General features: G+C 42.1%; 1 protein-coding gene across 9 annotated transcripts in view; it reads right to left on the bottom strand.

Moving 5' to 3' along the window:
* Positions 1 to 27014, bottom strand: part of KALRN (kalirin RhoGEF kinase) — a 638197-nt gene that overhangs the window by 355035 nt on the left and 256148 nt on the right. For all 9 annotated transcript variants that reach the window (XM_025374819.1, XM_025374820.1, XM_025374821.1 and 6 more), the window contains exon 10: positions 24555 to 24677. In XM_025374819.1, coding sequence (XP_025230604.1) covers positions 24555 to 24677 — 123 coding nt within the window. The remainder of the gene's footprint in view (positions 1 to 24554; positions 24678 to 27014) is intronic.

Raw genomic sequence — 27014 nt, 5'->3', positions numbered from 1 at the left:
GGCTTTAGAAAGTCAAGTCCACTTGTATCTCACCTTCCCCAGGTATACTGTTAAAATCGTCATCATCATTATAACCAGCAGAAATGTAGATGTCAGGCACAGGGCTGCTCTAGAGACTGTGCAGCAGCTGACTAGGCCCCGTGGAATGCAGACTAGCCCTAGAACCATACTGTAGTGTTGGGAGAGACCCAACAGTGAGTAGAAAGAGAAAAACTTAGCTTCCTCAGTGGCTCTCGGGGTGTCTCTACTCATGACTGAGATTTGTGGACATTGCCATAGGTACCCCCCTTCATTTTTAAAGGGGTGAATTGTGTTCAGAATGCTTAGTATATAAGGCATGGAAAAATATAAACTGTATTTCAGAGTTCATCATCAATAAAAACAAAATTTGAAAAGTTTCTCCATGAGGTGCCTAGGGTTAAGTCTTGGTTCTCTACATAAGTTATATAGATCCCAACGACATGAAAGAAATGAAGGGTGACAATAGCACAAATTCGCAATATAATGCTGAGGTCATACTTGGTAAAGGAGTGACCAGGGCAGGATGGATAAGGCTGGAGACATTTTCAGGAAGTGACTTTTTGAGCCAACTTTGAAGCCTAGAATGTGAAGCCAAAGAGTAATCTGCTAGGCAAGGGAATGGCATGGCAATAGTACAGATTTGGCAAGCTCACTGTGGGAGCACAGCAGATGTGTCTAAGAGCTCTCCAGGCAGAACAGCCCAGCTGGCCTCAGTGAAGCACGGTTTGGGAGTCAGAGACCCCAGCTCTAGTCCTCACTGTGGAATAAGCCCTAATGAGTGGCTGTCTGGTATGGAAAGCTGGTGGGAGGGAGTCAAGAGGAGAGAAAGACAAGAGGAAGGAGACCTATGCTAGTGACAAGGCCATCTGCACACACTTCTCAAACAGGGCTGGATCGAGAGATTTGTTTTAGGACAAAAGAGACACCACATATCCACTAAGGAGTGTTCGCCATGCACTGTTGGCCAAAACCCAGGGCCATCTGAGACCTCCGGCTCCCCACTTTCAAAGCAGGAACATGTTCTTCCCACTTCCTTTCCTTAGGAGATTAAGTGAAAAGACATAGCCATTGCAACATTTCCTCAGAGCAGAGAAGCTGCAGGAGATCAAAGTCTCCCCGCATAAAGCTCTTCAGGGAAAGGGCAGAATCCAAACAGCTGAAGATTGGACCATGAGACAGGGAAGGGTCATGAGGTTCAGGCTCCCATCCCATCATTCAGCTAATTTTCTAAAACTCTTGACTGTTCCTGATGTTCACAGGCCAAGAGCTGTCTTCCATGACCACAGACTATACCCATAATCCTCACAGTCACGAAAGCCTAGGCAAGAACCATAAGTAATTCCATACAAATCCACCCTCCATAAGAGAAAAAGAAAATTAAGCAATGGTATTAATGTGGACAGTGACATAATGAAACAAGAACAAGCTGGCTTGGAGGCAGGATCTAGCTAGGCATAAATAAGTTCACAGAACCCCCAAAAGGTAGATATAAGAAGCACTGTAGACCCCCTTGCTGTCTTGAAGTGGGGCAACACTGCTTGCTGTTGAGAGGTCGCTGGGCAAGGCTGCCCGTTTTTCTCTGATTAGAAGGGCGGTGAAAAGAAACCGACAGAGAGCTCGAAATGCAAAGCATCATGCTGTTTCCACTTACAACCGCTTTTGCCCCAAAAGTCCTACTGACCTGAACTTATATAAATAAACATCAGAACAGGCAGAGATTTTGCTCATTAAATCATTAGCTTTAGCTTTAGAATGTGGAAAGTTTCCCGGCTAATCCTGCTACGCATGGGAATCTGGCCCTCAAACAGTGAAAGAAGCCCAGGGCATCAAGAGTTCAGTTAAACTCAGAGACTGGTCAGCACATTCCCTCTCTTGGGAAACTCCTGGGATGGGGCAATATCATCAATCTCTTCTATATCTTTAGTTCTTCTTTTCTGAGTGTGTTCCAGACATGATCTCATCTACTGTCACCATATCCCCTGAAAAATAATGATGGCAATTTACATTTGCTCTGTGCTCTAGACTTAAAGTACTTTTAAGTACATTATCTTACTGCATGCCTACTTCAACTAAAATGGAATATATATCATTCCCATTTTGTAGATGTAGAAACTGAGGCTTGGCAAGGTTAGGGGAACTGTACATATAGGTGGGGTGGCTCTGGCCTCCCCTTCAAGTATTCTAATCCCTGTATCCTTCTCACTGGATCTTGTTGCTTCCCACAAGGAAGAAGGCAGGAAGAATCTGTAACTCCCATTTTGTTGATGGGGAGATTGTGGCACTAATTTTTCAAGTGATCTTTGTGTGAGGCATAGAGTGAAGAAAGGAAAAATCTAGGAAATTATCCTTAGTCCAGGTCATCTGGCACCCTGAAGTCATGATACAATGTAATTTCTTGGAGTAAATCCCAAACTTTTTATTCTTCCAGCTATTCCTCTGTTTATGTGTATATGGGTACATTTAGTTACCAGCTTTTCTCATTTAATGATATCTGTAACTCCCATTTTGTTGATGGGGAGATTGTGGCAAATTTTTAAAATTTTTAAAAATTTATTTATTGACATATAATAGTTGTACATATTTTTAGAGTAATGTGATATTTTGATACCTGTATGCAACATATAATGATCAAATCAGGGTAACTGGGATACCCAAACCTCGAACCTTTCTAACTTTGTAAACTTGCAAAGTTTCATCAGAGTGACAGCTACAGCAGGTGAATCAGACTCAAGATCTGCATCCCAATAATCCTCTTCTCTTAGCTGTATTTTTTTAAGCAAATGAAACTGACCTTGGGAGTTCCCAAGACACTAAAAGAGTCCATAGGTCCAAGCCTCCTGAAGAGAAAGAAAAATGAAACATGTCCATTATATGGATTTGGAGTTCCCTTTTTAGCCTCTTCCATGGCTTCCTTCCCTTGGTGATATTTTAAAATTCTAGGCAGGTGATGAGCCAAAGTCCACCGGAGCTATTTCAATCCATATTTGGCATTGTTGAGGCTCAGATATATTGTGCAAAATAGCCCATGGTGTGAAACACCATGGAGATATGTAATTATAGCTGAAGTTGCCAGTATTTGTTTTGTTGGCTCCTAGATTGCAGTAGGACAGCTGCACCAATCTCTATTTAAATCCAAAGGGCAGTATCTTGGGCTAGCTGGGCATATGCCTTGTGCATCCCAAGACAAATAAAGGCATCAATCCTGTTGAGGCTTGGATGTCCTCTGGTATCTGCAGGGGACCATAAGAACTCAGTTCCCTCTGTCTCAAACCTGGCTTCCTTTCCAGGTGGAATAACTCAGATGTAATTATCTGTTCCTGTCTCAACTTGGCAGTGGGCTTTTCTCCTGTTAAAAATTTATTCTGAACAGAATTGGTTTATGAAAATGCCTCCAGTTGCTCATTGGCAGAGAAAAAAGACAGATCTGCCTGGTGGGTTGCTCTTGTTGGTGATGTGTGTTTATTTTTTGGTTTGCTTAATATATTGCCTGAAGCCCTTTTCCTCAGGGCTCTTTGATACTGGTTCCTATTCCTCATTGCCTGCACCAGCTGCCTCATCTACCCACATGTTCTCAAATCTCTTACCCGTCAGCCCCCACAGCCTCATTTGCCCCCATTACCCTGAACGCCTCGGCCAGGAAGTACTTGCTTCATGGAGGTTTCAGGGGGCCTAGAAAGCATTGCCCACCTCAAATCACACCTGGACCAGTGGGAAGGGATGAAGGAGGAAGAGGAAGAGGAGGAGGAGGAGGAGGAAGAAAGAGGCTACAAATGTTACTGTTTGAAACTGTCCCCACCACCACCACTGCCACCATCGCTCCTCCCCACCCCAGCCGGTTTTATGGACTCAGAAGGTCCTCATAGCCCTGTAATATATGCACACCTACAATGAGGAACTGGAAAGGCTTGGGAGGGTTCCTGTAAATTGGCATTCTCTGAAGCTTTCTCTTGGGAAGAAATTCTGAATGCTTGGCTTAAACCCAGCCCTGTGTCTTCAATGCTAGTGTTGCTTCTCTTTATACACTTATAACTGTACCTGGTTTTAATAGCTTGTAAGTTACTAGAATCTAGAAAAGAATATAAAGTTTTAATATTAAAAATGCCACAGCAAAGAAAAATAACATTGTAGATATGCATCTATTACCATGGCGATATCATTAAATGAGAAAAGCTGGTAACTAAATGTACCCATATACACATAAACAGAGGAATAGCTGGAAGAATAAACACAAAGTATTAGCAACTGTTAGACAGACAACCAAGTGGGTGGATTATTTCTGTTTCTTTTTGCTTGTCTGTATGTTTTATATCGAAAAATATGTAACTTTGTAATTAAACTTAAAAAAGATAAATAAAATAAAATAAAATAAAAAAACTTCCTTTAGAAAAAAATCAGAAGGAAGGTTGAATAAACCCAGTTTTTTTTAATTCCTCTGACTGTGTGTGTTCTAGGAGTGTGAGCCTTGCCTCCTCCACTTGATCTCCTCTCTAAGCCTGATTCCTCATATGGAAAATATTAACAGTAACTCTATAGAGCTGTTTCAAAGATTAAGTGAGGTATTCCTTGTAAAAGCGTGCCTTCAATAAATGGTAGTTATTATCAGTTATTCTTGTATGTTTGTCTTTATAGCATAGGTTTAAAACCTTACAAATACTTTTCCAAATCTTTTCATGAAGGCAAAATAGTCTTGAGAAATTTGCATACATTCCTCCTATATGCAAATTCATCACATGCTCCCTCTTCTTTCAGCATAGACAAATGCTGGCTTCCCCAGCAGCAAGCATACTCCTGAGGCTCACCCTGCTCACGGTGTCACAGAAACAAAAGAAAGGGGGAAGAGAAAGGAAGCTGATTCTGCTTCTCTTAATCTGGGCAAGTTGACATTTGTTGAAATTAATTATTGGAAGACATGGTAATAAATGGTTTGCTTTCAGAATCAATACTGGGCAGATGAGAAAGCTTTCCTCTGGAATAACTTTCCCTGTTTCCTTTCTAAACCATGCCAGTGCTCTCTGAGAGACAGTAACTATATTCTTCCTATTCTTCTCACTGTGCAAGGTAACATATGTTGTCACATTTGTGAAACTTGAGTGATTCCACTCTTTCTGAGGAGGGCCACTAGGCAAAGAATCCTTTAGAAGGGAGAGTCTGTTCTCACTTGGCTCATAGTGTCTCTCTACTTCTTTCTCCCTTTTCTGGGGCCCCATGGCAGGCTCAGCTCCAGCCCAAATTGAGTTGCACCAAATTGAGTCGCACATCTCACTGACAGGCTTGTCCTCCGTATCAGATTCCACTGGCAGCCAATGCAGTCTTGCCCTGGTACTCAGTTTCCACAACTACAATTTTGTCCTGTTCCTAAGAGCCAGCCATTACCTTACCAGATACCTCAAGAATCCTGCCTCTGAACTGCAGCCCAGTGGCTACAGCCCGGCTAAGAGCCTCCCAGGTGCAAACTGTGCAAGCCTCCACCTTGGGTCGCTGAACACCACTGGCTCCTGGATGCCCAGCTGCTGGGTGTCCCCTGCCCCTAGGCAGGATATACCATTACTCTATTGGCTTTCCTTGTTTGACTGGTCAAATAGGGCACCCACCTCTTCCATAACACTTAACGCTTGATGATGTTTGTCGGTACCTGCAGCTGATCTGTCCTCTTGGCACCTGGCCATCTCAAAGCACAGGCCTACTCTTTCCCACATAGCTAAGCAGACCATTCCACGCTGAATCTTGAGAGATGACAGCATGGCACTTAACGGCTTTGCCTGGAAGGGAGTGAAGCTTAGATATATTCTATCACCAGCCACCGGCACCAACATGATCACCATTTGCTGCCACAGAGACCGCCATTTATGGAGCATCTCCTAAGAATCAAATTCTCCATTAGGTACTTTCCATATATTATTTCTCATCTCCACATCACTCTTCAGGGTAGGTGTCACTCTCATTTCAGAGAGAAGAACTCTGGGGCTCAGAGAACTTAAGTGATTGTCACAAAGTCCAGGGCCAAAAGTGGAAAAAAGAGACTGACCCCAAATGCTACGCTTTTCTTCACTATACCATATGCCCCAGTAGAGGGAAATCAGAACTAAAGGGGACACCTCATATGGAGATAGGGGACTACTAGGGGGATAGGTTTTTGAAAGCTAGGACATTTCATTAGTGATAGCTTAACTTTAGCAAAAGGTAAAAGGAAAGGGATGAAATAACCATCTGGTCTGGGCCAAGTGTAGTCCACCATTTTGTGCTAGAACATAGAAATGAAGACTCAGGCCAGATACTGGCCAAATCAATTGTTAACTAGGCCAAGCTCCAGCAAAGAGCAGAACCAGCTGTCACCAATCATTCTTACATGTGCTTCAGATACACCAGAGGACAGGCAGAGAAGGGCAAAAGTCAGTCATATGCGGCCTGAGGCTGCATAGACACCTTTTGGGTTAAAAAAATGTCATGGAGGATCAGGAAGGTGACCCTTCGTGAGAGTCCAAGGGAAATCTTAGAGGCAAGAAGGGAAAAAGTATCCCTTAGGGGTCCTGCAGTCACAGTGCTAATGTGAGGCGAGCTGCCTGAGGGATGACCCAGATCCACACACGGAAAGAGGGCTAGGAACTGGCTCTGGGACGGAAATGAGGACCACACCAGGCCTGATCCCAGAGACATCCGAGGTTCTTTTGAATCAAGAGACTCCACAGCAGGGTGGTTGACAGCCTGGACTCTGGAACCAGACTACTAGAGCTTGAACCTGAGCTCCACCACTCACTAGGTCTATCAACTTCAGCTACTCATTTAGTCTCTGTGCCTCAAATTCCCTATCTATAAATGGGAATTAGAAATATATATTAATAACTCATGGGATGTTGTGAGAAATAAATAAGTTAACATAAGAAAAATAATTTGAACAGTGCCCAGCACATAGAAAGTACTCAGCAGGTGTTATCATTGTTGTTGTTATGAAGGCCATTTCCGTCTCAAAAAGGAGAAGGAAAAAATGGCAACCAGTGAACATTGGTTATATTGAATCAAAAGCAGTCTGTGACTAGAAGAGTTGTCTTGGACTCAAAATCAGTATGCTGAATACAAAGTCAATATACAGTATACCACTTCTATCTAATTTTTGTTTTGTTGTTGCCTTTCAGATCTCTTTGGAAAAGACCAATCTTACTCACCTGTAACAACAGCGAGTTTTTAAAAAGAGAAAAAAAGACTTCCTTACATTTCAGCTAATGAAGAGAGAAAGTTAAAGCCTCCTCTGGTGGTCAGGCTCAGTGTGATGATAATGATCCCAGCTGGATAAATCATGGAAACGTAGTGGAGCTGGGAAAATGGACACAGTAAGTACAGCCATTTCTTCTTGTCAAGAGTGGTTTCCTATAGCTTCATCTGAATTTTTTTGGCTTTCTTTAATTAAAAAAATACAAAAGAGTCCAAAGAACTCACTCAAAATTTGACTCAAAAGATGCTTCCTCTAAAGTGCCAAACCCTGCACTGGGGCTATTCAGGGTGGCCCCCAGCACAGGGCAGTCTTGCTAATTCTGTCAGGATAGTACTCAGTTATGTTCCAGGTTATGTGGTTCTGGAGCCTGTGTTCTTATAAATATTCATCAGATCTACCTCTCTTATCATTCTTAGAGCTGAGAGGGACCTCAGAGATCATCTGGCCTGATAACCGCCCAACAAAGGCATTCATTCCATATCACTCATTTGTTTATCTTTCAAGTGTCCATTGCATGTCAGGGTTACCACTGTGCTAGGCATTGGTTTAAATAGACTGAGACAAAATTACTGCTCTGAGGAAGATCACAGTCCAGTCAGAGAGTGAGGACAGCATAAAACTGATTATGGCACTGTGCTAACTACCATAATAGAGATATGACCAGAGTAACTAGGTGACTAGAAAAGGGGCATCCAATCCAAACCAAGGAGGCCACAGAGGGCTTCCTGGAAGAGATGATATTTGAGACAAGTGTCTGAAGGTGAATAGAAGCTGGTCAGTTAAAGGAGTGAGAAGGATTAAGGAGACAATATTGAGACTTTAGAGCATAGCATGCTCAGGAAAACAGGAATACATGGTGGGATACAGGCAACACAGGAAGGGTAAAAGCTAAAACCAGACAAAGTAATGGGCAGGTCACAAAGGGTTTATATTATTAAGAGTTTGAACTTTATCCTGATGGGAAGCCATCTATAGGTTCCATAACCAATGGAGATCATGATGAGACTGAATTTGAGGAAAGCCACTATTGTGGCAGTGTGAGGATAGATTTAAGACAATGACTGGAGTCAGGGAAAACAGAAGGCTATTGCAGTATTCCAAGCAAGAGATAATGAGGCTCTGATCTAAGGCAGTGGCAATGGGGATGGAAGGAAAGAAACATACGAAAGAGGCAGAATCAATAAGACTTTGCAATAGACAATGACGAGGAAGAGCAAGGGAGGAATCAAGAATGACTCCCAAGTTTCTGCCTCAAGCAAGTGGGTGGTTGGTGGCCTTCACTGGTATAAGGAATGTAGGAATAAGAGCACACCAGAAGGGGTAGGAGGTGATATAATAAACTTTGGACACACTGAGTTTAGGAACCCTCTGAAAATTGCAGCAGAGGTGTCCACAGAGCCAATGGGTTTACAAATATGGAACCCAGGGGTGAAACCAGAAATGAGACATGGATTTGGAAGCCATCAGAGCAGGGGTGGCTGTTGACACTGAGAGAGAGTCTAAATTGTTCAGGGAGTGTGTATAAAGTGAGAAGAGAAGATCTGAGGAACAAATCCTGGGGAAAAGGGAAAAGAGTTTAATGAGGACCAGTCAGAAAGTCATAAGGAAACCAACAGGGCACGATGTCCCAGCTCTTTGGGGGGCCAAGGTGGGCAGATCACCTGAGGTCAGGAGTTCAAGACCAGCCTGGCTAACATGGCAAAACCCCGTCTCTACTAAAAATACAAAAATTAGCTGGGCGTGGTGGCGGGCACCCATAATCCCAGCTACTCAGAAGGTTGAGGCAGGAAAATCACTTGAACCCAGGAGACGGAGGTTGCAGTGAGCCGAAATCACACCATTGCACTCCAGCCGGGGCGACAAGAGAGAAACTCTGTCTCAAAAAAAAAAAAAAAAAAAAAAATCTGTTAAGTGTCTTTTGGATTTAGCAATAAATAATAAAGTTAGCAAATAAAACCAGAGAGTCCTGTTGGAGTCCCTGGAAGATTAACCTCAGTGGGCCAGAGGGAACAAAAGCCCAATGGCAGGGGTCAAGGGGAATGGAGGAGGTGAGGAAGTAGAGGTGGCAAATACAAACTCTTCTATCAAAAACTTGGACTTTGTGAGGGAAAGTAAGAGTTCAGAGAAGCTATTCTTGGTCGCTTGCATTCGTATTAATTTGTTTTTAAGATGGGAGAGGCCAGGCGTAGTGGCTCACACCTGTAAACCCAGCACTTTGGGAGGCCAAGGCAGGTGGATCACTTAAAGTCAGGAGTTCAAGACCAGCTTGGCCAACATGGTGAAACCCCATCTCTACTAAAAATATAAAAATTAGCAGGGTGTAGTGGCTCATGCCTTTGATCCCAGCTACTTGGAGGGCTGAGGCAGGAGAATCACTTGAATCTGGGGGGCAGAGGTTGCAGTGAGCCGAGATTGCGCCATTGCACTCCAACGTGGGTGGCAGAGCGAGACTCTGTCTCAAAAAAAAAAAAAAAGATGGGAGAGACTTGAGGGTGTTTAATCCTAAGGAAAAAAGGTTGCCTGTATCAGAAAACCTCCAGTGAGAAGAAGCATACTACATCACAAGGCACTTCACTCTGGTTTGGACAGCTCATAAAAAAGCAACCTGTGGTTAGAAGTTACACCTGAATTAAGCTAAAATTGGCTTCACTGTACCTTTTATTCTTATTTCATCTATAGGAAGCCTTCAATTATCAAACCCATCATCCCCGCCTTCCATAAAACGTTCTTTACTTGAAACGGAACATATCCAGTTACTTCAGCTTCACAGTCCTGGTAGCCTTCCAACAATCGTGGTGTGTTTTGTCAATATCTTTTTAAAAATATATTTTCCAGAATTAGGCACAATTTTCCATATGTGATCTAAACAATGACAGTATAATTATTATTTCTCTGGTTTAGATATTATATTTTAATTTATATTATCACGCAAAAGCCTTTAACATTCCTCTCTGCTCTAAGAATAAAGTCTAACTCCTTGCGTCTACAGGTCAAAGTTCTTGGGAGTTTAGACACAAACTACAGTTTTTGAGCTTTTCTACAATGATTCACATTCTACCACATAGAACCCTTTGCTCTAACCTACTTGACTGATTTCATTTACAGAGTCACAGATTTTTCCAGGAGATTCCAGGGAGCTTGAGGACTCCCACTATGACCATAGTTTTCCTTGACCAGAATTGAAATAATCTCAGAACAGCATTTTCCATATCTTCCATTTCATGGAGCAGACTATGGTCCTCTCCACTAACGTGATGGCTCATTTCTGTGTTCCTCTTATCTTCATATTATTTCTGCATAAGGTTCTACCCTCAGGTTTGTAGATTTCACATAGATATGAAGCATTCTGATACAATGTCACTCCTCCCATTAGAACAAGTCCTTTCAACAAAGAATCCTCTTCTACTGCCATTTTCTAGTTATGAGCTCAATATCCTGAGGTCTCAGTACTACCTATTATATTTATCTTCTTGTGTTAAAAGTTTAAGTGCACTACTTGTTACACATGCCTTTTGTTGGTGTATTTATAAAGAAGCCTAAAAATATTGTCTGCAACCTGTATTCTTGGTATTTTTTTAAACCTAAGGTTATCTAAGCACATTTTATTTATAACACACTTTTTCTATGTCACCTGTGTAAAGCCTAACATATCTGAATTTGGCTTCACTGGGTTAACTTTCTCCCTCTACTTTAAAATTCATTTAAATCTTTCTATATAGATTATCAAGGTTTCTGCCAACGTATATCCTTCCCAGTCCTTACAAGATGCACTCCATCCCTTGCCAGAAGCCCATCATCCTGGCTCTGCAGAACACAGTTCAGAAAATTTTTTGAAACACCATCTACATAGGCAGGCATTTGTTTCTCAAAGCTTCCCTTCTTTGCTGTAGTTACTGCCATTACATGGAACGAGAGATAAAAACACCACCTGTGGTTTCAAATCTTCCAGTTTGTTACTCAGAACTTAAGTCATTAGGAACAAAGCCCCAATTTCTTCTGAATGTGCCATTTGTTCCCCAAAGGAAGCAGCAAATGTGAGTGACAGTTCATGGGGTTAACAAGAGGTTCATGGTAGGCTCTCTACAACATCTTGGATATTGGCTCCTGCCCTCTCCCAATTTTCTACATCATATCCACACAAAGTGACCTTCAAAACCCTTGACTGGAAGTTAAGATGTAACATCTTTTTTTATCCTGAGTGTGATCACCAGACCATCTCCCATCAGCTCAAACCAGTAACTTCTCCCTAGTGCTCCAGGGAGGGAAGGTTCTGAATCCAACCCAACGGGAAACATTTCATGCAAGATCCAAAGACCAAGACTGTCCTTTATTTCTTTGCTGCTTCACATTCCTCCACTTTCCCACTTCATGACATTAATTTTTCTGCATTTTCCCGGCTTTCTTCCTCACTATTTTTTTTTTCATTTGCCTAAGAATCTTTCATTCTTGCTAAGAAGCTAGAGTGTGAAAAAGCATCTATTTAAGCTCTCCCACCTTTTCCTTCTGTTTGCATTTGCAGCTGCTATAATTGGTCATCATCTCTGGCAAGAAGAGAAAGAAGGAACTTACTTTGAAGGTCACTGCATCACTGCATATTAATTGAATTGCCAGATGAAGTAGCTTTTACTAGAAATGCCCCTTGAAAACCTTAAAAGAGCAAACATTAAGCCTCCTTTCGTGCCACGGAATTTCTTAGAAGGTTAGAACATGTTTGATGCATTTTTTAAAATTAGATTTTGAGTTCCTCAAGACAGAAACTGTGGAACTCTTAACTTTTCACAGTGCCCAACAGAGAAACTTGATGGGAAATGAAAATTGATGAGGGCTATTGTTCAACTCTGAGGGCACAGACCTTCCATCTCTGTGGATTATCCTATTTTGTTTTGCCCTTATTACTATGGTAGGTTTGCTGATTGTATCTTCAGTGTATCAGAGTATCTTCAGTGGGCAAGGTCACTGATAAATCCACTAAAATGCCTTTCCTCTATTCTTACCTATTTTGAATGATTTTTTTTTACAGTTCCAGTTTTACTAAGTCAACAAAGTATCAAGATAGCACAATGCAGTTGCCTACAGAGTTCAGAACATTTGTCATCATTGACTCTTTCTCTTACCACTTGTTTGGATTATCCATTCATTCTGTTAATTCTTCTTTCATAATAGCTCTTATTTTTTATTGTTATACTTTCAGTTCTGAGGTACATGTGCACAATGTGCAGGTTTGTTACATAGGTATACATGTGCCATGTTGGTTTGCTGCACCCATTAACCCGTCATTTACATTAGGTATTTCTCCTAATGCTATCCCTCCGCCAGCCCCCGATGCCCTGACAAGCCCCAGTGTGTGATGTTTCCCTCCCTGTGTCCATGTGTTCTCATTGTTCAATTCCCACTTATGAGTGAGAACATGCAGTGTTTGGTTTTCTCTTCTTGTGGTACTTTGCTGAGAATGATGGTTTCCAGTTTCAGAATGATTTTTTTAAAGTGTGTTCTACTCAAGTTTGACAAAAAACAAAACAAAACAAAACAAAAAATCCACAAGGGTTGGACAGATAAACAAGTAACCAGAGATTACTGAATAAAGTACTTAATTGTGCCCATGTTTTTCTATTTCTTTAAGTCTTTCTTTAAATGGTCTCCTCTTTCAAAAATGTTACACTAATGCTACTTAATATGCCTAGCTGCTTAAATGTGATTTGGTGCTCTGAGACTTTAGATAATATATATTTGAATGTAAACACTTGCTAATTTTTGACTAAATTAGCATACAGAAAATCTGGCATTTCAGATAATGAGGCCATAAAGCAGGCCACTAGCAGAGCAGGCACAGCTGTTATGTAAACCACAGGCACTTGAGTACTGTTCTACCTCGTAGTAGCAAATATCTCATGACAATATAACATTACCACATTCTATTCCACCACCGGGGCAGACATGGACACATCTATCCCCTGACAGCCATCCTATTATGGGCAGCAACTCCATCTTACACTTGTTCATATTATTGATGATACCTAATGTACCACAAAAAATATGTGTGTCTCTTAAAAACTGTTCTACTCGGTGGCCTGAGTCATTTGATGAGATTATAGGCAAACTGAGTCCAGTATTCGACCTAAGGAGCAGGAGGGGTTCCCGCCAGTGCCCAGGTCTTCTGTTTGAGCACGCACAACCTCAGCAGCTTGGACTAGATAACTGTAGACACAGATCCCCTGGTGTATCCCTTCCTGGACCTTCGCTCTGAATGTTGGCTTCCTCCCTAGGGAGGCTGTCATGACTGCAAAGCCTTTCCCCAGTCAGCTCAGCTTCTATGTCGGCTATTCAAAGAGTGCCATCTGCAGGATGAACTGAGGACTCAAATATTTAATTCATCTTCAAAGGGTATTTGAAGAATTTGTTTAAAATTTGTTCAAGAGCTATTAAACACAAAAGTTAAAGTTTAATGAAGGATAATGGATTGCCACATAAATTCTTCAAAGATATCATTTATGTCTATTTTAATAGCTGCCCTAAATGTCTTTACTACAAAGACTAACCACTGGTAAGAATCACAGATGCCTCCACTATCCCAAGAGTGGAGATGTATTTGTTCAGGGGCTTTACACTGCCTCAACCCCTCCCTGTGGGTAGCCATTCCCTCTGTTGAGGGCTTGCTTTTCCTTTCAGAAGGACAAATTTCCAGGATCTGTGACAGATGTAATAGCTCTCTTTCTACTTTGATTCAAGACAGTTTTTTGAACCTAAATACAGAGAATGGGCACTCAGAATTCCTCTCTCATTATCAGTCTCAGGTAAAGGAATCCTAAATGATAAGGCTGAAAGAGGTCCCTTCACAGAATCACGACCCTTTAGAGTATTGCTTATAAGTTACCCCAGGCTCCTACCCCACAGCATATATAGCCTTCCTGACCACATCTCATAAACAGCAACCCAAACAAAGAATAAGAGTGTCCATGCTTTGGGCTTTCTGTCATTGCTCTTCTTACTGAAGAACTTTTCAATTCCTGATTAAATCCACTCCTCTTCTCCCAATGGCCCTCATCTAATTGAGAGCAGAAGCAAGAGAGAAAGAAGAACCCTTTCCTGCCTAGATCACCCCATTTTCACCACCTAAACATGGCAATCACGCGGTACAGAACAAAGCAGGTCTCAGGCAGGCTGCTACAGACAGCCGACCTGCCTTCACTGTAGTCAGCATTGGTTTTCCTATGTGGACTAACAATCCCAGGATGCTGGGCCGCTCCATCTCCCAGAGTGGGGATCACAGAATAAGGTAGGATTAATTCCCCAACTACAAGATCCAGCTCTGGAGGCTAATTTCAGGGTAATGAGATGGCTCACGAACCCTAGGTAAAGTGCTCCCTTTGTAGCTCATATCTGCTTTTCTCCTTTCCAGAGCAAACACTCCTCCTAAAAGGATGAGCCTTTTGGAAGTTAGAACTCTGTCTTCTCTTTCAAAAAAATACAGTCTTATCAGAAAGCAGAGTCAGGGAGGTGTGGATCATGCCAGTGGATTACTCATTGGAAGGGCCAGAGGAAAGTTGTAATCGATGTCAATAAGGGCGGCAACATCACCCACCCTCACCCCCTTTGTCTTTGTCCCACACTTTCCATAAGCAAATGGGCACTCAGAAATGAATTTTATGCCCACTTCCTTTACGTCAATAAGGAGGGACAGCATGGAATTAGGATAAGAACATGACTCTGGAATCCAACAGACCTGGGTTTGAATCTCAGCAGAGCCCCTGACAAGCTGGATGACTTGGGCACATGGAAGAACTTTCTAAGCCTCAGTGTTGTCTTGTATAAAACAAGGCAAATACTACCTATCACTCAGGATTGGCATAAGATATATAATGGAAACATAAGCTCTCAAAAATGTGCCCATTCTTTCTTTAGCATGAATTTAAATTCATGTGTTTTTGTTGCTGATGGAAAAGCATTGTCCCACATGAAAGGAGTATCAGGTATCAGCGAGAAGGTGGAGGAACAGTCGGGAAAAATGGGCCTGGGGTGGCCATGGGTCTTGCTTGGTTGTAACAAAATGCAAAAACTGTGGCCTATAATCAAAACATGGGCCTACAACCAAGGTTGGCATTGCCTCTGAGGCTATATCAGGCAGAGGGCAAGGAGGATTGAGCTGGGTCAGAGCTATGGGTAGCTTTGGGGATGTCCTTTCTAAGTGAGGAGTGCTGAGCCATAGGACAGCCCACAGGCAGAAGCACCAAAGCTATGGGATGGCCCTATTCCAACAGACCACCCCACGTACTGTACTACAACCTCCATTCTCAGCCGTCAGGGGATACATGTGGCCCTCTCCCATCCTTGGCTCCCTAACAGCCTAGAGAGGAATGACCCAGGATGCATGGCCACTCAGATATTTTAGATCTGTGCTGCATCTTGCCAAAGGTCCTCACTGGCTAGGAGGCTTTCTTTTTTTGTATTGTGGTAAAATATAACAATATAACACTTACAATTTTAACCATTTTAAAGTGTATAATTGGCCGGGCGCGGTGGCTCAAGCCTGTAATCCCAGCACTTTGGGAGGCCGAGATGGGCGGATCACAAGGTCAGGAGATTGAGACCATCCTGGCTAACACGGTGAAACCCCGTCTCTACTAAAAAATACAAAAAACTAGCCGGGCGAGGTGGCGGGCGCCTGTAGTCCCAGCTACTCAGGAGGCTGAGGCAGGAGAATGGCGTAAACCCGGGAGGCGGAGCTTGCAGTGAGCCAAGATCACGCCACTGCACTCCAGCCTGGGTGACAGAGCGAGACTCTGTCTCAAAAAAAAAAAAAGGGGGCGGAGCAAGATGGCCGAATAGGAACAGCTCCAGTCACCAACTCCCAGCGCCAGCGACACAGAAGACCGGTGATTTCTGCATTTTCAACTGAGGTACTGGGTTCATCTCACTGGGGAGTGCCGGACGATCGGTGCTGGTCAGCTGCTGCAGCCCGACCAGCGAGAGCTGAAGCAGGGCGAGGCATCGCCTCACCTGGGAAGCGCAAGGGGGAAGGGAATCCCTTTTCCTAGCCAGGGGAACTGAGACACACAACACCTGGAAAATCGGGTAACTCCCACCCCAATATTGCGCTTTAAGCAAACAGGCACACCAGGAGATCATATCCCACACCTGGCCGGGAGGGTCCCACGCCCACGGAGCCTCCCTCATTGCTAGCACAGCAGTCTGTGATCTACCGGCAAGGCAGCAGCGAGGCTGGGGGAGGGGCGCCCACCATTGCTGAGGCTTAAGTAGGTAAACAAAGCTGCTGGGAAGCTCCAACTGGGTGGAGCTCACAGCAGCTCAAGGAAACCTGCCTGTCTCTGTAGACTCCACCTCTGGGGACAGGGCACAGCTACACAACAACAACAACAACAACAAAAAAGCAGCAGAAACCTCTGCAGACGCAAACGACTCTGTCTGACAGCTTTGAAGAGAGCAGTGGATCTCCCAACACGGAGGTTGAGATCTGAGAAGGGACAGACTGCCTGCTCAAGTGGGTCCCTGACCCCTGAGTAGCCTAACTGGGAGACATCCCCCACTAGGGGCAGTCTGACACCCCACACCTCACAGGGTGGAGTACACCCCTGAGAGGAAGCTTCCAAAGCAAGAATCAGACAGGTACACTCGCTGTTCAGAAATATTCTATCTTCTGCAGCCTCTGCTGCTGATACTCAGGCAAACAGGGTCTGGAGTGGACCTCAAACAATCTCCAACAGACCTACAGCTGAGGGTCCTGACTGTTAGAAGGAAAACTATCAAACAGGAAGGACACCTACACCAAAACCCCATCAGTACATCACCAGCATCAAAGACCAGAGGCAGATAAAACCACAAAGATGGGGAAAAAGCAGGGCAGAAAAGCTGGAAATTCAAAAAATAAGAGCACATCTCCCCCGGCAAAGGAGCGCAGCTCATCGCCAGCAACGGATCAAAGCTGGACGGAGAATGACTTTGACGAGATGAGAGAAGAAGGCTTCAGTCCAACAAATTTCTCAGAGCTAAAGGAGGAACTACGTACCCAGCGCAAAGAAACTAAAAATCTTGAAAAAAAAGTGGAAGAATTGACGGCTAGAGTAATTAATGCAGAGAAGGTCATAAACGAAATGAAAGAGATGAAAACCATGACACGAGAAATACGTGACAAATGCACAAGCTTCAGTAACCGACTCGATCAACTGGAAGAAAGAGTATCAGCGATTGAGGATCAAATGAATGAAATGAAGCGAGAAGAGAAACCAAAAGAAAAAAGAAGAAAAAGAAATGAACAAAGCCTGCAAGAAGTATGGGATTATGTAAAAAGACCAAACCTACGTCTGATTGGGGTGCCTGAAAGTGAGGGGGAAAATGGAACCAAGTTGGAAAACACTCTTCAGGATATCATCCAGGAGAACTTCCCCAACCTAGTAGGGCAGGCCAACATTCAAATCCAGGAAATACAGAGAACGCCACAAAGATACTCCTCGAGAAGAGCAACTCCAAGACACATAATTGCCAGATTCACCAAAGTTGAAATGAAGGAAAAAATCTTAAGGGCAGCCAGAGAGAAAGGTCGGGTTACCCACAAAGGGAAGCCCATCAGACTCACAGCAGTTCTCTCGGCAGAAACTCTCCAAGCCAGAAGAGAGTGGGGGCCAATATTCAACATTCTTAAAGAAAAGAATTTTAAACCCAGAATTTCATATCCAGCCAAACTAAGTTTCATAAGTGAAGGAGAAATAAAATCCTTTACAGATAAGCAAATGCTTAGAGATTTTGTCACCACTAGGCCTGCCTTACAAGAGACCCTGAAGGAAGCACTCAACATGGAAAGGAACAACCGGTACCAGCCATTGCAAAAACATGCCAAAATGTAAAGACCATCGAGGCTAGGAAGAAACTGCATCAACTAACGAGCAAAATAACCAGTTAATATCATAATGGCAGGATCAAGTTCACACATAACAATCTTAACCTTAAATGTAAATGGACTAAATGCTCCAATGAAAAGACACAGACTGGCAAACTGGATAAAGAGTCAAGACCCATCAGTCTGCTGTATTCAGGAGACCCATCTCACACGCAGAGACATACATAGGCTCAAAATAAAGGGATGGAGGAAGATTTACCAAGCAAATGGAGAACAAAAAAAAGCAGGGGTTGCAATCCTAGTCTCTGATAAAACAGACTTTAAACCATCAAAGATCAAAAGAGACAAAGAAGGCCATTACATAATGGTCAAGGGATCAATTCAACAGGAAGAGCTAACTATCCTAAATATATATGCACCCAATACAGGAGCACCCAGATTCATAAAGCAAGTCCTTAGAGACTTACAAAGAGACTTCGACTCCCATACAATAATAATGGGAGACTTCAACACTCCACTATCAACATTAGACAGATCAACGAGACAGAAAGTGAACAAGGATATCCAGGAATTGAACTCATCTCTGCAGCAAGCAGACCTAATAGACATCTATAGAACTCTCCACCCCAAATCAACAGAATATACATTCTTCTCAGCACCACATCATACTTACTCCAAAATTGACCATATAATTGGAAGTAAAGCACTCCTCAGCAAATGTACAAGAACAGAAATTATAACAAACTGTCTCTCAGACCACAGTGCAATCAAACTAGAACTCAGGACTAAGAAACTCAATCAAAACCGCTCAACTACATGGAAACTGAACAACCTGCTCCTGAATGACTACTGGGTACATAACGAAATGAAGGCAGAAATAAAGATGTTCTTTGAAGCCAATGAGAACAAAGATACAACATACCAGAATCTCTGGGACACATTTAAAGCAGTGTGTAGAGGGAAATTTATAGCACTAAATGCCCACAAGAGAAAGCAGGAAAGATCTAAAATTGACACTCTAACATCGCAATTAAAAGAACTAGAGAAGCAAGAGCAAACACATTCGAAAGCTAGCAGAAGGCAAGAAATAACTAAGATCAGAGCAGAACTGAAGGAGATAGAGACACAAAAAACCCTCCAAAAAATCAATGAATCCAGGAGTTGGTTTTTTGAAAAGATCAACAAAATTGACAGACCACTAGCAAGACTAATAAAGAAGAAAAGAGAGAAGAATCAAATCGACGCAATTAAAAATGATAAAGGGGATATCACCACCGACCCCACAGAAATACAAACTACCATCAGAGAATACTATAAACACCTCTACGCAAATAAACTGGAAAACCTAGAAGAAATGGATAATTTCCTGGACACTTACACCCTTCCAAGACTAAACCAGGAAGAAGTTGAATCCCTGAATAGACCAATAGCCGGCTCTGAAATTGAGGCAATAATTAATAGCCTACCAACCAAAAAAAGTCCAGGACCAGATGGATTCACAGCTGAATTCTACCAGAGGTATAAGGAGGAGTTGGTACCATTCCTTCTGAAACTATTCCAATCAATAGAAAAAGAGGGAATCCTCCCTAACTCATTTTATGAGGCCAACATCATCCTGATACCAAAGCCTGGCAGAGACACAACAAAAAAAGAGAATTTTAGACCAATATCCCTGATGAACATCGATGCAAAAATCCTCAATAAAATACTGGCAAACCGGATTCAACAACACATCAAAAAGCTTATCCACCATGATCAAGTGGGCTTCATCCCTGGGATGCAAGGCTGGTTCAACATTCGCAAATCAATAAACATAATCCAGCATATAAACAGAACCAAAGACAAGAACCACATGATTATCTCAATAGATGCAGAAAAGGCTTTTGACAAAATTCAACAGCCCTTCATGCTAAAAACGCTCAATAAATTCGGTATTGATGGAACGTACCTCAAAATAATAAGAGCTATTTATGACAAACCCACAGCCAATATCATACTGAATGGGCAAAAACTGGAAAAATTCCCTTTGAAAACTGGCACAAGACAGGGATGCCCTCTCTCACCACTCCTATTCAACATAGTGTTGGAAGTTCTGGCTAGGGCAATTAGGCAAGAGAAAGAAATCAGGGGTATTCAGTTAGGAAAAGAAGAAGTCAAATTGTCCCTGTTTGCAGATGACATGATTGTATATTTAGAAAACCCCATTGTCTCAGCCCAAAATCTCCTTAAGCTGATAAGCAACTTCAGCAAAGTCTCAGGATACAAAATTAATGTGCAAAAATCACAAGCATTCTTATACACCAATAACAGACAAACACAGAGCCAAATCATGAATGAACTTCCATTCACAATTGCTTCAAAGAGAATAAAATACCTAGGAATCCAACTTACAAGGGATGTAAAGGACCTCTTCAAGGAGAACTACAAAGCACTGCTCAGTGAAATCAAAGAGGACACAAACAAATGGAAGAACATACCATGCTCATGGATAGGAAGAATCAATATCGTGAAAATGGCCATACTGCCCAAGGTAATTTATAGATTCAATGCCATCCCCATCAAGCTACCAATGAGTTTCTTCACAGAATTGGAAAAAACTGCTTTAAAGTTCATATGGAACCAAAAAAGAGCCCGCATCTCCAAGACAATCCTAAGTCAAAAGAACAAAGCTGGAGGCATCACGCTACCTGACTTCAAACTATACTACAAGGCTACAGTAACCAAAACAGCATGGTACTGGTACCAAAACAGAGATATAGACCAATGGAACAGAACAGAGTCCTCAGAAATAATACCACACATCTACAGCCATCTGATCTTTGACAAACCTGAGAAAAACAAGAAATGGGGAAAGGATTCCCTATTTAATAAATGGTGCTGGGAAAATTGGCTAGCCGTAAGTAGAAAGCTGAAACTGGATCCTTTCCTTACTCCTTATACGAAAATTAATTCAAGATGGATTAGAGACTTAAATGTTAGACCTAATACCATAAAAATCCTAGAGGAAAACCTAGGTAGTACCATTCAGGACATAGGCATGGGCAAAGACTTCATGTCTAAAACACCAAAAGCAACGGCAGCAAAAGCTAAAATTGACAAATGGGATCTAATTAAACTAAAGAGCTTCTGCACAGCAAAAGAAACTACCATCAGAGTGAACAGGCAACCTACAGAATGGGAGAAAATTTTTGCAATCTACTCATCTGACAAAGGGCTAATATCCAGAACCTACAAAGAACTCAAACAAATTTACAAGAAAAAAAACAAACAACCCCATCAAAAAGTGGGCAAAGGATATGAACAGACATTTCTCAAAAGAAGACATTCATACAGCCAACAGACATATGAAAAAATGCTCATCATCACTGGCCATCAGAGAAATGCAAATCAAAACCACAATGAGATACCATCTCACACCAGTTAGAATGGCAATCATTAAAAAGTCAGGAAACAACAGGTGCTGGAGAGGATGTGGAGAAATAGGAACACTTTTACACTGTTGGTGGGATTGTAAACTAGTTCAACCATTATGGAAAACAGTATGGCGATTCCTCAAGGATCTAGAACTAGATGTACCATATGACCCAGCCATCCCATTACTGGGGATATACCCAAAGGATTATAAATTATGCTGCTATAAAGACACATGCACACGTATGTTTATTGCAGCACTATTCACAATAGCAAAGACTTGGAATCAACCCAAATGTCCATCAGTGACAGATTGGATTAAGAAAATGTGGCACATATACACCATGGAATACTATGCAGCCATAAAAAAGGATGAGTTTGCGTCCTTTGTAGGGACATGGATGCAGCTGGAAACCATCATTCTTAGCAAACTATCACAAGAACAGAAAACCAAACACCGCATGTTCTCACTCATAGGTGGGAACTGAACAATGAGATCACTTGGACTCAGGAAGGGGAACATCACACACCGGGGCCTATCATGGGGAGGGGGGAGGGGGGAGGGATTGCATTGGGAGTTATACCTGATGTAAATGACGAGTTGATGGGTGCAGCAGACCAACATGGCACAAGTATACATATGTAACAAACCTGCACGTTATGCACATGTACCCTACAACTTAAAGTATAATAATAATAAATAAATTTAAAAAAAAAAAGTGTATAATTTAGTGGTATTAAGTACATTCACAGTGTTGTGGTGCAACCATCACCATCATCTATCTCAAGAACTCTTCATCTTCATCTTGCAAAACTGAAACTCTGTATCAATTAAACCAGGGGTGTCCAATCTTTTGGCTTCCCTGAGCCACATTGGAAGAAGAATTGTCTTGGGCCACACATAAAATATACGAATGATAGCTGATGAGCTTAAAAAAATTGCAGAAAAATTCATAATGTTTTAAGAAAGTTTACCAATTTGTGTCGGGCCACATTCAAAGCCATCATGGGCTACATACAGCCTGTGGGCCATGGGCTGGATAAGCTTGCATTAAACAATAGCTCCCTATTCCTCCCTTACCCCCAGCCTCTGACAACCACCATTCTACTTTCCATCTCTATGAATTTGACTACTCTAGGTATAAGTAGAATCATAAAATATTTATCCTTTTTGTGAATGACTTATTTCACTTAGCATAATGTCTTCAAGGTTCATCCATGTTGTAGCATATGTTAGAATTCCCTCCCTTTTTAAGTCTAAATAATATTCCATTATATGAATAGACCACATTTTGTTTATCCATGCATCCGTCAATGGACATTGGAGTTGTTTCCACCATTTGAATATTGTGAACATGGGTATATAAATATGTGTTTGATGGCTGGGCACAGTGGCTCACGCCTGTAATCCCTGAACTTTGGGAGGCTGAGGTGGGTGGATCACTTGAGGTCAGGAGTTCGAGACCAGCCTGGCCAACGAGGTGAAATCCCATTTTTACAAAAAAATACAAAAAATTAGCCAGGTGTGGTGGCAGGCGCCTATAATCCTAGCTACTCAGGAGGCTGAGGCAGGAGAATCACTTGAACCCAGGAGGCGGAGGTTGCAGTGAGCCATGATCACATTACTGTACTCCAGCCTGAGCAACAGAGCGAGACTATGTCTCAAAAAAAAAAAAAAAAAAAAAAAAAATCTGTTTGAGTCCCTGCTTTCAATTCTGTTAGGGATACACCCTGAAGTGGAATTGCTGGATCTATGGTAATTCTATTTTTAATTCTTGAGGACCCTCCACACTGTTTTCCACAGTGGCTGCACCATTTTACACTCTCATCAACAGTGCACAAGGGTTCCATATGAGGCTTTCTTTATCTCACAGGCTGGGTCTAATCCACCCATACTCCCTGGGCTCAGGTCACTGCTGACACGGTCTTTCTGGCTCCTATAAGGCCTCTCAATTTTCAGCAGATGCTTGCAGCTCCCCTAGAGAGGCAGTAATGCTCCATGACCTTCCTGTTCTTGCTCGGTTGTTGACATACCATCTCTTTTTGCATCCATAGCACATAGTCTGTCTAGGGCTGGGAGCCTCCCTGGGTGAGGCCTAGGGCTCTGCACAATGCCCAAAGTGGGGCCCACATTGAGGGCTGTCTGCCTGGTGGGACTGAAGTCAGCTCTGGCTAAAGCAGTGATGTGGCAAAACCTAGTTCTGTCATCCTCACTCCTTCAGCAGCACTTACCCCTCTGTCCCATATGGGCACCCTCCCTGCCTTATTCTTCATTATTTTGTTTTACATGGCAGCTGATCACACCTGATAAAATAACTGGAGAGTAGTATTTCATCTTGAAAATGAAAATTCTCAGGACCCATTTGGAAAACTCCCCAATGCAGAAATATAACAGAGTTAGGATAACATTTTTAAGATGAAGGCTCTGAACAAAAACACTTTAAAACAATTATACTATTAGACAAATGGCCAGGGCCTCTCATACAACATCTTTGTGCAAATTCAGAAATGGTGCCCTTTTTGGATCAGGTGTGCAGCTCAGCTAAAAGACTGAACATTATATAAATGGAAGTTTAAATATTGTCCAAATGACACCAAGGCAGGTTCTTTGGGCACATTCAGCCCTGTGAGTGCATGGCTGGTGAGCAGGTGTCACCTGTTTCTCCAGGTCCTGGAAGGTATGTGGCTTTGTAAGTAGAGCTGGGACTGATTTTTAGCTCTCACTCACTGGCAGTAACAACCATAAGCAGCAGCCCTGGGGTGATGAGGAATCTAATAATGTCATTCCCTCCTGCCAGCACCACCTTGTGGACAAGGCATTTTTAGATCACACCAGCAGGAAGATTTTTTTGAAAGATCATAAATATGGGCATCTATTTTACCACTCACCTAGAATCCAATAGAAGACAAAGGACTCCTTGCATCAGGCAGGAAGGCAGCCCAGCAGCCACAGGCTATCAACCCAGCAAGCCTCACCAAACACCAAAGCCACAGCGCTGGTCTCCCTCATCTAGAGACACACACACACACACACACACACACACACACACACACACAGCATCTCACCTGAGCCACCTCTTCAAAGTCATCGTGCCTCTTCTGCAGGGCCCGGGCTCGATGTAGGGACTTTCCAACTCCAGTGTGTTTGCTGAGAAAGGCCTCACCATGGTTTTCAATCCAGTCCAACACCTGTTTAAAGAAGGATAACAGCAACTATGACTTCCTAGCAGAAGGAAAGACACGTGACAACATGTGCAACTGCTAGAGTCCTAACCACCCCCACATCCCATCCCAATTGTAAAGCAGCAGTTCAGGTGGAAATGGTCAATCTGCTGTGAGTCCATGGGATTTCATCACTGTCACTGGCAATATCACAGTCCCACCCTTAACTAAATTCAACTTACCCTTTTTGATCTCCATATTATCCGTCCATTACTTTTTCCATTTTCTTAGTTCATTATTTTAAACAAGCTACACACCAGGCACAGTTTAACCCCCTCACCACTTCTACCCAATCACATAAAGATATTGGCAGGAAATTAGGTAGTAGCAGTTTGGGCAGTATCTTGGCCCTCATTACTCATCAGTCACTCTGCCATAAGAATGCAAACAGCAGTGGCAACCAGTCATGGGGATCCTCCTGGGACGCCCCTTCCTAATCTTGAAAACAAAGTCCAGGGTAGTCAGTCCCCAGTTGGATGCTCATGATATCTGAACACTAGGACAATAGCCCCCTCTGGCTTCTTTCCATCTTCCTCCTCCAATTGATACCAACTAACCAAACAAACAAATGTATAAATTAAAGTATTTGCATCCTAAGTCCTTTAGTATCTGAGTCTCTTGGGAAGTAGTGGAGACTTTATGTTCTTCCAGGCTAAAGATCTAGTGATTTGGCTTCAATACAGTTTCCTTGGTATTTAGAGACACTGGAACAGAGAAGCCTGGGCAATAGAGGGGTGAGAGAGAGGGGAAGCTAAGAAGGGTGGAAAAGAAGTTTTCCTGAGGGGCACTTGAGAGGCAGGATGGAAATCCCTTAGTAAAAGCCTTGACGTGCAGGGAGGATCAAAGCCTTTAATACTCATTTTGCATTCTTGCAGATGGCCTAACAAAAATGCGTGCATCCCAGAGATCATCTTTTGATCTCTGACAAGTTGGTGCTCAGTAAATCGGGTGACCACAATTAAATCAGAATTACAGTATAGACACACCTGTTATAGATCCTGCTAAAACTCAAGTGAGTCCACTCACTGCCTGCAATATTAACCATGAACTAAACATTTGATTAATGATGTACTAGCCTTTCCAGATTTTGGAAGAACTTATTGGAAAATGACTTAGATGAACTAGGTCTATTTAAAAAGATGATTTAACTCATTCCTGTGTCTCAGACGGATTGCCCTGTAGCAAACAGAGGTAGAACCAAATCATTCCATAGACTACAGGCATGGGAGTTCTCTGACATTTGGGATATTTTAATATCTGCAGTGTGCAAAGTGTGAACATTTTCAAAGTCTTTGGTGACAGGATCACAAAGCCCACATTATGATTGTGCTAGTTCAGAGAAAGGTACATATGAATATAAAAATGAGGCTTAACAAATATCCACTTAATGAAGACAGGTGGAGTAATTGTCCATCATCATGAAGAAAAGAAGTTTTTTGTAAATAAAAAATGAATTCATCTAAACGTTATCTATGGATATTTTAAACACTTTATAATATATTCTGGCAATATACATATTTTAAGTATTCTGGAGGCACAGCCCTAAAAAGAAATTGTGGTAGTGCTGGATTTTTACCTTTTGCAAACACTGAAAGGCAGCACTGAAAGGAACTTTACATGTTCCTCTCTTAGAAGAGCCTACATTTCTCTAGAATTACTTACGGTGAAACTTCAAACAAAAAAATCAAGAGAGTGTATTTTTACTTGGCTTGCCACAATTAGATCTCACAATTCTGTACTGTCACGGGATTTATGAGCTTCAGCATGCAAGGTGAAAGGCAAATACTTTGTAGTCACAAAGTTTCCCGTATATTAGGTGCCAACTATAGTAAAGTTTTAGGATTTTAAGGCATAAACTTTCATCAATCCCTTCTGAAAACAAATTGAGGTTTGAGGATAATTTTTTTGCATATTAAAGAACTACCAGTGGTCGTTTACGAATGTGTTGGAATTTATAACAGATTTTTCAGACCACAATTTTTTAAATTTAGTTTTGAGCACTTAAGTATGAATTGCTTGTCTCGCAGTGTTTTCATGAGTTTTGTTTTATTTCATTTTTTATCTCTAGCTTTAAGAAAATTGGTTATTTTGAAGTAAATTGGTTGAAGAGGAATATTTTCCATCTACTAGTTCACCCACATACAGCGTCTGCACTCCCCAGAAATGATTTTACAACTTTTAAATATTTTTTAAAAGGCAATTTGTTTCCTTTTTCAGTACTTTGCTTTCTTTAAAATGTCAATTTATTTTTAGTTAATGACACTTAGTTTTACTTAATTGGCTATGCCTTCATCACTTAAAAAC

This window comes from Theropithecus gelada, chromosome 2 (genome assembly GCF_003255815.1).
Source record: "Theropithecus gelada isolate Dixy chromosome 2, Tgel_1.0, whole genome shotgun sequence".
In the NCBI taxonomy this organism is placed as follows: Eukaryota; Metazoa; Chordata; class Mammalia; order Primates; family Cercopithecidae; genus Theropithecus; species Theropithecus gelada.
This window is presented reverse-complemented; position numbering and strand designations above follow the sequence as displayed.